Below are 13125 nucleotides of genomic sequence, written 5' to 3' on the forward strand. Positions count from 1 at the left end.
TGTCACAGTCTTGTGACACCACTGCCATACTTGCCTCCAGTATCTCAGAGAATAACTTATAGATTTCTCTTTTTCCCACATTCTGTTTATCTAAATCGTCCCTCCTCTCCTGTACCTCAGCAAAGTTACCACATCATTTCCTCAGCTCCTTCCCTATCTTCGAGGTGTCGTTGCTGATACACTTCTAATGAGTTACCATATATCATATATTGATTATCCTGGCACACACACATCCAGAATCTTGTGTTTTTATATCTGACTCCCTTTGTTTTCTGTAGTCCCATTTTTAAAGTTGAGCAACCCTGTTTCCATTCAGAGATAGAAGGCAGAGGATGTGAGGAAGAGCTAATTTTGAATTCCACTGTTATGAACAATTACAAGCAACGTGACGCTGCACCCACTGTTGTTGGATCTGTGTCCCAGCCCAATCACTTCCCTTTCCTTAGCCTGAAAACTTCTGGAGAGTTTATTGCTCATCCAAGTGGGTGACTAATAGCAAGGGCTGCAGCAAAGCATTGTGTGCATTAGGAGCTGTGCAGGCTTCCCCCACAGCCTGTATATCTCAGCCACAACCTGCTGTACATGTGTAATTCCAGCCCTGATCTCTGTGCAAAGACAGTCAAACTGTGGGGTTGCTTTTTTGCTGTCAGTAAGGATGGGTAAAGGGAGGGAGGAGAAAAAAAGCAAACAGGATCTCCTTTGTGATGGAAAGAGGTTAAAAAGTCGGAAAAGCTGATGGTTTCAAGGTACTTAAGTCAACATCTAGTGAAAGCTGAGAGCTCCTCAGAGAATCCAGAAGGATTTCTTTAAGTCCTGTTATAAGAGACTGCATAAGATTTAAATCCTCGAGTGTCTTCCCCTCACCTAATCTATTTTCATTCATGACCTGATTAGGGTTTGAATCCAGCACTTGGAGCTTTATCCTTACGCGGATAAAGCTCCAAAGACTCAGTTTATATGAAGACAGTGAATTATTTCTAGGAGCAATGGCAAATACACCTGGATGTTCAGGCCGACAAGTCCTTACACTTGAATCTTTCCATAAAGGGCACAACACCAAAAAAAAGGTAAGGAATCACCAAAAATGTAGCCAAGAAAGACTAGGTTTCTGAGTCACTTCAATTAATACACCCTTTCTACTATAAATACAGCATATGTCCCAATCTCATTTACATTTGTAGCGACTGCTTGCATCTGTATGGAGAATACAGGCTGCAGGTTGATACCAGTACCCATGTTGACCCGAGACATTTTCTGCAGCACAGCTCAATCCTCTCCTGGATGCAGCTCGAGACAGCACAGACAACATGCACTTCTTCACGTGTTTGAAAAACTTGAAGCAAAACTGCACCATCATCACCTGTACCTGCTTCTTGGACAGAGAGGAAAGAGAGAGATGGCTACTGATGCTGGTATAAAAATTTACAAGTGTATAGGCTTAGGAAGAATGACAGTGTGAGAAAGAGGCCAGAGGAGTGAATGTGCCTTTGTTTACTAAGAATCAAGGCAGGAGAATCAATTGCTGAAGAACTCAGACCTGTCCAAGGAGACCCTTACCAAGGATTTCCCCTGGGGCTGATAAAGCAGAAGCAGAGAATAGAGCATTGTCTGGCAGGGATGTGCCTGGGAAGAGGAGGAGAAAACGTCAGGGAAAGAACCAGAAGGGGGGAAAATGCCTTTTCTCATCACTTTTGTCTCAACAAGCAACCCACAGTTGGGAATACAAACACCACTTGCAGAAGATTTCTGGAACACAAGTTCTATGTCAAAAGAAGGAGCCCTGCTGAGATGGTTGTACATTTGCTCAGGAGCCTGCACTTAATGCCAAGAATAATTAGGATTTGTCCGCACCCAAGTAGACATAAACAGCAACCAAAACCTCTCGTGCCCATGAGTTGGGCCATGGGCCGCTTTGCAAAATGGACTCTTTGTGATACTAACAAGTTGTCCAATCAATCACAGCATATCAGCACTGACTCATGCAAGCTGCAAAGGGGTTCTAAATGCCAGGCAGAGCTGGTCTTTTGTATTCTGGCAGCTCCGCATTGCTGCCTTATACCTCTCTGTCTCTCAAATGAAGAGCCTGGAATAAATGGAAAAAAAAAAAAAAAAGATGAAGAAGAAGAAGAAAAAAAGGAAAAATGTCAGTCGCTTTGCAGTGTTTAGTGCTCCCCTGGAGCTTAATTATGTGGGAACTGTGATACGCAGTCTGTCAGCTGGAAGGTGGCAGATCCCCATAGCACAGTTTGAAGGCTGTGTTGTGAAATACTGCGGTTTTGTTCTAGACTTACAGATGCCCATGGTAGGGCAAACTGCAGATTCCCACGATAACATGTGAGTTCCTCACATTTCTCATCCGTGGTGTCTGCGTCAGTGCGCTCCTGGATTTGGTTTCAAGTATCCTCATGCACTCTGTACTTCGATTCTCCAACTTGCAGAATGGCACATAAATATTTCCATCTTCACCACACAAACAAAGTCACTCTTGTTAGTCTCCTGCTGCTCTATAGCTCTACACCACATGCAGGGCTCAGCAAATGGCACCGTAAACTTAGAAATGTTCAGTCTCTAAGTCAGGACTGTAGTCACTGGAGATGGTATATTGTCCCCTGGGAAAGCAATAAACAGCTCTTCAGCATGATTCAGAAATGAGGCAGTGCAGAGACCATCTTGAAGGGTATATTTTTAAACGTACCACATTATTTTCCCTGTTTTTATATTTGAAATCATAAGTATTGGAATCATTCATTTCTAAGACTCTCTAAAGTTGGTGTCTAGTTGCCAAAAAGAAAGAAAATTATATAAAATTTCCTGCCCTGGATTTCATTTTTCACTCACAAACATTTACTCAATTGCCAGCATTAATGACAAAGAGCTTCTTCTACTACATGCAGGAGATGCCTTTATAAGCTTGTCACATCCTGATGTTAGTAGCATATGGTATTGAAAACATCCTCACTGCTTGGAAGAGAGAGCTGGTACAAATATTTCAAGCAACAGTTTGTTAATTTTGGATCTGATCCCACAGTGCACCAGTATTTTTTCACACTTTTACACCTAACTATATAATGATAATGTCCTGTGAAATTTCATGAAGGATAGTTTAGACCATAGATTTCTGGGGATGTTTAAAAAATATATTAGTAGATACTCTATCCAGCTTTTAAGAGAACATTTTACTTCAAATAGCATGTGCATAAAACATGATCTGGTTCTTTCTCCTTCCTTTTACAAGGTCAAGGGGAGCAAATTCTTAGCTTCTTGTGACACCACATAATAAAGAAAGATCTATGGAGTACATGAGGAAAATCAGCCCGTGTTTCTTTACAGCAACTGAAACAGACTTTTCTTTACAAAACATAGATGTACTTTTGCCCAGGCTGCCTTGTAAATTGAAATATGTCAGTGCAGCAGACAAGAGACGAGAAATTTGAGGGTATTGCTTTTAAAAGAATGAGGCCGGAAGGCTTCACAAGGATTTACTGGAATCAAAAGACAGTGTCAGGCACAGGACAGCAGGGTTAGCCCCCAGATATACTGGGCAGCAGGAGATGTCAGATATGGTCAAAGAGAGGCATGATCACAGCCCTGAAGGAATACATGGAATTCAGTGGTTGTCTGCCATGAAGAAACTATTTCTTATCTGCCACCTGCAAAGGATGCTCTAAATGTCTCTGGGCAGTGTAGTGCCATCCTGGCTCCCTTTTTCCTGAAGGTGACTGAATTGCCACTGGGAAATAGTTCACCTACTTGTATTCAGCCAGATTTTCATGCAGCAGAGAGTACAAGAGATTACTGGGCATTTTTATGGCATGTTGGTAAGGTGGTTTATTGGGACTCCAAGTAGCCCCCTCCATCCTCCCATTTTCTAGGTTACAGACAGTGCATTTCCTACTGCCTCCGTCACCTTTAGTCTGCCCTTTCCAGCACTTGTCTAGCCACAGCTTCTTACTACAATGACTGACCACTGCCTCATGTCTATCTACCTCTTTTTGGAATGTATTTGGGAAGGGCAATAATTCACACGTGCAGGAAGAATTCATCTCAGTATCACAGGCATTCCTGTGGCTAAGAAGGGAGGATTCCCAAGTAGAGGTGACATCCTAGCTTGCTGGCTACCCCTCTTAAGCCATACTCCTTTAGCACTGAAAGCTACAGGAATTTCAGATTGAACCGCATGCCATTATATTTCCACAACATGTACTGTCCTGCAGCAGCCTTCCTTCCATTCCTTCAACCTGAAATCATAAGGGGCCAAGCCTATGACATGTATTTAATCCAACCTGACTGCTAAAGCCTTGTGCAGAACAAAATGGGTATGAAGGCAAAAAGGAGATGCTCAGGTTGTTCTGAACCTTATTTGCCAGACAGCAGCAGCTAAAGAACAGAGTTGTGGCACGATGAAAAAGCAACCCAGGATGTTCTTCCTCAGAAAACCTCAGGGTGAAAAATTAAGTCAGGGCAGGTGAACTGAGAGATGCATATGCTTAGCACATTTCCTGTCTTGCCTTAGTAATGCTGCACTCTGAATGCAGCAGCACACACTGCTTCCAGTCTTTAACCATCCAGTCAAACATGATCATTAAGTATATTCTGGGGAAAATACAAACTTGAGAAATACACCACGACATCCTGTAGAAAAGAGTCACAGAGGAAAAACAGAGGGCAAAATCAAGGGCAATCAGACAAGAAAAAGGCTGCATAAAACACAGTTGATATAGCACAGATTTCAGAAAGAGGTGAGAACTGCTTTAAGCAAAACAAAGAAAAAAAAACAATCCTCCTTCTCCTGCATGCTGTCAGATTTATTGTTTCTGTTTGTGAAATCTAGGGCAGTCAGAATAAAAAAGAAAAAAATGATAATTTCTTAGGTCTATCTAGACCAGAGGTAATCTAGTTCTTAGATGAAAGATCTGCCAGGGAACAACACACACACAAAGATGATTGTTAACAAAATCTTTCCAGGGCAAGCTGACCTGCTGTGTTATTGTGATTGGAAACACCAATATAATTTGTATTCAAAAAGAATAGTACGCACAAGGAATGCACAGGAACTTGGGATAAGTTATAAGAATCATTCTGCCTCTACTTTTGTTCCTAAAGCATTCAGTTTGGCTTTATTTTTGGCATAAATAGCATTACCCTTTGTCCACTAATTACACTTGCAAGGAATCATGTATTTTAGGCTTCACTTAGATTTACTTCTCACTGAGAAGCTATCTTGTTACAGTCCTGCCATCTAACAGTAACTTTCATTTGCATGACATTGCTGCAAAACTTGTGGTGTCTTTGAAATGTGGTGTATCTGATGTCAACACTGAAGTGCAAATAGCAGCAGGAGACTTAGTACAAGGCACGCTAACGAGTAAGAAAACCATAGACTAGCTAACATTCCACATTAGACATTGGAAGTTAATCCCCTAAAATAGACTGCATTTGGTTGCATAATGTTATTTTACAACACCTTTAGCCATAGTTTCCATGAGTGTTGGGCAGCCTCAGAAAACTCCAGAGGTTAATGCTTCCCAGCTGCAAAGTAAGCAACAGCTGGCATGACAGAATCAAAACATGGAGATTTCCTGAGACACTCTTGGCTGTATTATTCATGTCAGTAAGGACAAATTTCCCATTCCCATCATATCAGTCACAGTGACATAACTGAGTAAACTGCAGAGCAGCTAGAGAAAGTTAGGTCAGTATGGATACGCCTGATAAAATAAGGTGCTTCCTCAGGAGTGACATGGTTTAGAAAAATTTCTGTAGGCTATAACTAAATTAGGAAATAATACCAAAATAAAGGAAGTAATTCCAAAATACATTCAAACACAGATTACCTGGGTGCCTACTCTGAAAGCAGCTTCTACTTGAGCTTTAAGAATGTTGCACTTCATATGATCAGGGACAGAGGAAGGTGACACAGGGGGATGAAGAGTCTTTTCAGGTACCTTTTTCTCTTCAACCTATATTTAATAGGAAAGACAAGCACAGTGACTTACCTTAGAAAGATATATCAACAAGAAATATCAGAGATAAGACTTCCAGGTACAACAACAACAACTCAATTCACCAATGCAGGATAAAACTTACGTGTTAATAACCAAATAAATATGTCTTACAATAAAATATTTCAAAACATTAAATTACTTGATACTATTATCACAACAAAAAAGCCATCAGGAAAGCCTGACTAATAAAGGAAAAAACTATCTCACAGTGCTAAGAAAGATGGAAAAAGCCCAGCCAGGCTCTGGAGTGACTGCCAAACCTGTGATCACACCGAGTAAGCACATTACATCTAGAAGTGGGAAAGTTGCACAGCATTCAACTGTAGTGAACGCTGGTTTCTTATACCACCCTAAGAATGTAAAGGAGCTTTGGAAATTTAACCAGAGGGATTTGAAGGGATCTCCGCATAATTGCAAGCCAAGTGAAATCTCTTTTATCAGAGAGTTGAAACATTGCTGCTGCTGCTTCCGCTTGCCTACTGTCAACACCTTACCTATTCAGTGTTCTGGATCACAAATCTGAAGCCTTGGGACAGCTAGCTTAGTGACCTGTTCAAACATGACCTAAAGGTTTTGTGCCTTGAACAAACAACATCCAGCAGAAATGCCAACATGAATAAACTTCCCATGCAGAAAAGAGAAAATAAAAGGACAGTGTAATACTGATGTATAAACAAACTGGGTATGGAAGAGATCAGGCTTGTAAATGCAAAACACAACCAATCACACTGCAATTTCTCATATTTTTAAGGAAGAACTGGCTGTTATGCCATTGCTAACTTTCCTGTTCTTTATGGAAATGAGACCTGAACAACAGATGAACAATAGCCCACACTGTGCTTTCATTTTCCTCTCATGTTGCTGTGAAGTGTGAGTGGCTGCATGCACCGCACAGAAGGAAGCATAATGCTGTCATTCAGACCTCACTGCGCTCCCTGTAACCTCCCGTCCAGCTGGAAGCCCCATGGCTATCTACTGGTTGATGGTAATTCAAACCTCAGTGACTCTTCTCTCAGGTCCAAGATCAATCACAGACAGAAAGGAACTTCAAGATCCAGGGGCACTTTCTGCATGTGCAGCAAATCCCAAATACAACGTTGTTGACTGAGAGGAGACTATTCTGTAAATGCTGTCGGGAGAAGAACCAGATCTCTGCAGAGTTCTGTTGAGACTGCAAGATATGTATCATGCGTTCTCAAAGCTGGTCCAGCAGGCTCCTTCACCCAAAATGTCAAAGCTGCCAAGTATGATCTCAAACAACTTACTGCTAAAGGACTGCCCATCCTGAGATTTTTCTTTATCTGTTAGATCTCAAATAATTCCTACGGGCTTATTTGCCAAGCCATATTTACTATTTTTAATGGAAGATATTTCTGGACATTTCATTCTCCTCACTTTCCTCCTAAGGGGAAAAGAAAATATTAAAAATGAAAAGTGACAGCTTCTGGCTGGAACAACTTACAGAACTGTTGCTATCTATTTAGTTTTGACTGTAACTTTAGTTCCGGCAAGCATCTGAAAAAGAAATATTCATTTGCCATAAGTGCTTTTTTTCCTGGGGTACTCATGAAGATTAAGAAGTGGAGATAATCAAAAGAAGGGAAAAAAAAAATGGAGAAAGTACAACATTTCCTTGAGCAACAGCCTTGTTAGCCTGAGTGCACTGCCGTACTCTTCAAAAGAGCTGCCACAGTTGTCAACTTTTAATAGTATTGATTTCTAACAGCAAAAAGAATAACACACTAAGCAATGACATTTCTAAAGGCCATGCAACACCCCACCTTTGTTTTAACACTGGATTCTAATTAAATAACATTTCAGCGAAGCAAGATTAAGTAATTACATTTCACTAGCTAAATCAAGACAGCCGATGCTTATTAGGACACAAGCTTGCTTCATAGCCTCTTCTGTTCACACAAGGATATTTTCCAGTCCTCAGATTCTTCTCCTGCCCAGTTTCTCCACACTGACCAAAAGCCCTGCAACTGGGAATCTCCAACAGGTCTAAGCCACCTGCTGCACTTAGAATTATATCAGGATACATCCACAGTGTGGTCCTTGACATGCCAGTCACACACTATTACACTCCTCATTACGAGAGGGGTCCAAATGCTGCTGCCGTGGCTGAAAATGGGCACTCAGTTCTGTACCAGTCTTTCTTTGGGTCAGACTTTAAGCAAGCCAAACTCACTTTGCTTGCATCCATGAGCAGCAGCAGCTCAGCAGACTGCTCATAGGTGATGAGCAGACACTGCTATTGCTTGGGCTCATCTTGCTCCACAGATGCTGAGCCAGCAGCCCAAGGCCACTGTCTCTGCTTACTCCCAGAGGAAATGTCAATTGCACACAAACACCAATGGGGTCTGGGGCTGCTCGACCTGACCCAGAGTTCTCTAGCTACTGAACATATCTGAAAAGGCAAACACATCTCTGCCGGCCTGCCTTGGCAACAACAGAGCCTGTGCCACAGTGCAGCACACCCTGAGTCAGCCCTGAACTCAGCCCACAGCTGATTATCTGAGCCTATTAGACATACATTTGCAGTGGCACCCAAGATCCAGATGAAATGTGAACTCCAATCACAGAACAAAGTAGCAACTCATTATTTTAGACTATTAGCACTTCAAAGCAGCTATGTAAGTTCCCATTGTTCTTTAATGCCACCAATCTTTACATATAACCCTGTTAATCTCCTAATTAATCTCCTAAAGTATAATTGTCACCGAGAAGGAAAAAAATGACTACACAAAACCATATAGTAACTTGTAAAGTTCATTTTCCCAGTTCAAAAACAAACCTGACAGCATTATGGAGTCTTTATAGACTACTGCTGCAAGGAGAGCTGTTATATACTTTATTTCGTCATGGAATAAAGAAATCTTATGTTTCCAGAATCCCTATTGCTTGCAATGATGAGTGAAGCATGCAGACAGCAGCTGGGTATTTAGATGCTGCACCAGGTTAGCAGTTATTAAAATTTTATTTTCACTTATAAACTAAAAGCATTCAGCGTGAAAGTCGTTAGAAGTCTAAATATGGCACAATGTTAATGAAACTGCCAATCTTATCTTTTCTTATTATGTACTTCTGAAAAGTCTGAGATGCTAGTTTTAAGTGACTGTCTGAGAGTCAAGATTGCATTTGAAATAAATAATCGCCTTGCTTAAAACTGCAATATAAATTCATCCTAAATGGTCTGTAAATGAGGGAAAAAAAAAAGTTGACATTAAGTTAAGATAACTGATGGCACTCCAGTTTTCCATATCCACTTCTTCTGGTGCTGTAAGATAGCAATGCGTTCATATCCCTTTCACCACTGATGCAGAACTTTATTTTTTCAGAGAGGGAGAATTGCATTTAAATGGATTGTGATAGAAATTGGGTGAATAAGCTCATATATGCATGTATATACATACATACAAACTAGATGCATTTTTTTCTTTGTAAATGAAGACTTAGATTTACTTTTCTCAAATATTTACTTTAAATTCAATTACATTCACTGACACTGGAACGAAGGCAGATTTGTACAGTGTTAGATAATGATGACACAAGCTTTGGTTTGCAAAGCTAACTGAATATTAAGTACATGTACAGAATACAAAAATGAATCACAGCAAAACCATTTCTATACTTAACATTTCCATTCCCTCTGTTCTGAAAGGTTCATTCTCTGCTCCATATCAAACTTCTTACTGATAGAAAGATTACTTACCTTTTGCCTCTAATAATTTATCAGTACTCTTTCAGCCAAACAGTAAGTTTAATGCACATTTTTGGCTGAAGACTTCTGAGGAATCAAATGAATGTTTTGCTTAGGGCATGTTCTCCGCTGCTAGTAATCAAGGCAGGTAGGAGGCAAGATTTTAATGACAACAGCATTGATATGCAGATTCTGAGTGCACATTAGCTATGTACAGTCATAACCCTTGACTTCCTGGGACTCGCATATACCTGCTAACACGTATGAAAATCTAGTCACTTACACCTCCTTCTCATTAGAAAAGATATATAAAATTTTCTATATGATAGCTAATAATTATGAACAGACATCATAATGGTAACACCTTTATGATTATGTGTTATTCTTACTGGAGAAACAGAATGCAAGCAAAAGCTGCATCTTTTATTAGAACAACATATTTGGAAAAAGAAAGAAGCAAAACAAATTCTTATTAAGCTGTGAGATACACAAGACTTTCTCCAGGTCAGCTATCAGTTGGTCTAATGAAAGACAAAACTCTCAATAAAACTCACTTATATCCTTGAAGCAAACCTCTTAGGCTCCAGGCATCAAATGTATTTTATAAAATATTTCTTAATATTACTAGACTCTGCTTCTATCAGTGCCAAGCTTCATGATATCGTTACTGGGCTATGCTAGCTGTATTTCCCAAAGTATGTCCTCTAGCCAGTGCAATAAACCGAAGACCCAGCAGGCCACGAGCTTTGCAAAGCCTTCATGTTAAGGCCTGTCAGGCTTCCTTTGTACAGACCCCTCTTGGTCTGCCTGCAGTTGTGTTTTTCTAGGTCTTGCTATAGCAGCAATCATTTTAAATAGATAACAGTAACACAAGCAGTTAATTTTTTGTAGAAAGAGATATGACTAACAGAACGATGATGTATAAAGCAATACAGGACTGGTATGGCAACAGAGGCCTTGTGAGAAAAAGACATGAGGACGTGGTGAGGAGAAGCACAGGTCTGGGATGGTAACAGTGAAGGCACAGGCTGGTGCTGGAGACCCCATGATTATAAACAAATGCAGACCTGGAACTGAACGAAACTGGTATTTAGGGGCAATGAAGGCAACAAAAGTGTAGTAGCTAGCATGTGTAAAGGCCATCAAGTATCGTAAATTTGAATGGGAGATGAAGATGCAGATCAATGAAGAAAGACCAAAGCGTAAAAGCATATTAGCAAAAAAAAGTGTGCTAGCAAAAAGGGCCCCAGACAGTTCCTAGAATGAGGAAGATGCTATCATCATGAAAATCACATCCCTGCTGCTGACGTACTCACTGCAGCATCCTTTCTGCCCCCCCCCATCAGAGTGAAGCCACCAACCTTAGGACCCAGGACCACAAAGGATGGAGAGCATAACACCAGCAAAAGGGGTAGAAACAATTTAAACTGTACCACTGTTCTTTCTTCTTCTGTAATAATTATACCCAGACTAATAATAGTCAGAGTCTACAGATTTCAGAAATCATAACTACACATCCTTGGTTTTATATCACATATACACATGTATACATGTGCACACAAAGATCAGAGAGGATAGGAAAAAATGTATTCCAAGGAAAGCCTGCAAAAAAAATATTAGAAATACATTCTCAGCTGCAGCATTTGGCCCTGTGTCTCCTGGAGATTAAGAAATCCACTGGCACAAAAGGGCATGAAACACATGTTGAAATTGACTTTTGTCATTTAGTAGGTGGACAGACACGTCTACTGTACCAAACAGCCCTGAAAAAGAGATTGGACACATCCATTCATCATTCCCACGAGACAGAGTTTGCTGTAGCCAACAATCAAATTAATTAACTGCTGAATCTAATTTACCCAAATTCTCGTTAATTCTCCTCTGGGTTGATTATTAGGTCTGACAAATTCCAGCCCCAAAGCACTTTGCTTGAAAAAATAATAATTAGCAATGGGAAAAGAGCAAATGAAAGTTGGGACTCCACAACAGATGCAGAAACCATTGTTTGTTCTCAGAAATAGAGTGAGCGAAGCAGTTTCACAAGTACTCCATTGGTTTTGTTTAAGCATAATTTTTTAAGAGGACAAAAAAACAGGGAATAAAAAGCACTTAATGGAATAGAAAGCAATGGTGTGGTGCAGGAGAAATGTTGCAGCTTCACTTTTTTCTTGGAAGCTAGACATACTGAGAACTCATTAAAACCTGTTTGCTGCTGGACTCAGTAGGTAGTCAACAACTGAAACCAAAGGAGGTTTAAGAAGGCACACTCTCAGTGGAAAAAACTTGTCAGAGTTCAATGCCATTCAATCCTGTCTGACTTGCCCTGCTGCTTTTGTGCTGTGTGGTGCTCAGCAGCATTTCAGCCTGGGGTTAGCACAACATTTAAAGCAAGTCCTCCTTTCACTGCAGAAGCCATCTGCTGAGGCTGTCCCATGTTCTACTCAAAGCTCAAAAATGGGTGGTTTGTTTGTTTTAGCTTTACAAGCTCTGGGTATACTTTTCACGAGGATCTAAGTCAGAAAACTGTGCTTCAAGAAGGAACCAGAAGCGAGGGGCCAGAAGAATTCAAAATGGTCACAACCCACTTCTTGTAATAAGAGGGCTTCATTGATGAGGCTCTTTCCAGTGGGACACATTTCAAGGGCACATACAACTGTCAGATGGCTCAGAACAGTAACCTTCATAAACTTTGAGGGCCAAGCCTTTGCGCTCACCTACATGGTAACTGTTGTTCATAGGATCATTGCCCAGCTCCTAAAATTGAATCTTCTCAGACTGCCAGAGGAGGGTTTTCATTAGACTGCCTGTGTCTGTTGCCTGGCCTTCTGCAGAGCTTCTGCCAGAAGCAGAAGCAATTAGCTGTTCCTAGTGCTCAATGCAAGACATTTTCATCAGCTAAGCTTTGACTGATGGAAGTCTCATTGCAGCAGACACTGGCTGCATTTGCTGTGCAGCTGCATTTATTGGAAGCATTGACTTGCTGTGCTACTGAGTTTTGTTCATTAGTACTTAAATAAATAATCCACCTGACTGCAGACAAGATTCTAGAGCTGTCAGGAAAAGCCAGAGAAAATCATTAGTTATAGAAGAGCTGAGTTCTCCCCTCACAGATTTTCAGAAACAAAAAAAGAGTGAGAGGATCAGAAGCCAGGCTTTTCCATGCAGAAGTTGCAGGGATATTTTAGGAGACAAACTGTATGGTATGGTGGAATACAGGACTGAAGTGTTTTAAGTTCTCTTTTAATGAAAGAAAAAAGGTCATAAATCCACTCATTTCGAGATCACAAGGGTACCATTCAGATCAGCTGCTTGGCTCTTTTACACAACACAAGACAAACGAGTTTAACCACTTCTGCACTACAGTCAGCACGGAGAGATTCCTCCAGCTGCTTTGCTTTAGCATTTTGTAGATGCCAA

The 13125-nt window shown here is 40.7% G+C and overlaps 1 protein-coding gene across 3 annotated transcripts in view; it reads right to left on the reverse strand.

The window, feature by feature from the left end:
* EPB41L4B (erythrocyte membrane protein band 4.1 like 4B) overlaps window positions 1-13125 on the reverse strand; it is a 168637-nt gene that overhangs the window by 49511 nt on the left and 106001 nt on the right. For all 3 annotated transcript variants that reach the window (XM_090137209.1, XM_031589147.2, XM_090137210.1), the window contains one exon: window positions 5835-5960. In XM_090137209.1, coding sequence (XP_089993335.1) covers window positions 5835-5960 — 126 coding nt within the window. The remainder of the gene's footprint in view (window positions 1-5834; window positions 5961-13125) is intronic.

The sequence above is a fragment of the Phasianus colchicus genome, chromosome 3 (genome assembly GCF_987193195.1).
Source record: "Phasianus colchicus chromosome 3, bPhaCol1.hap1.1, whole genome shotgun sequence".
Taxonomy (NCBI): domain Eukaryota; kingdom Metazoa; phylum Chordata; class Aves; order Galliformes; family Phasianidae; genus Phasianus; species Phasianus colchicus.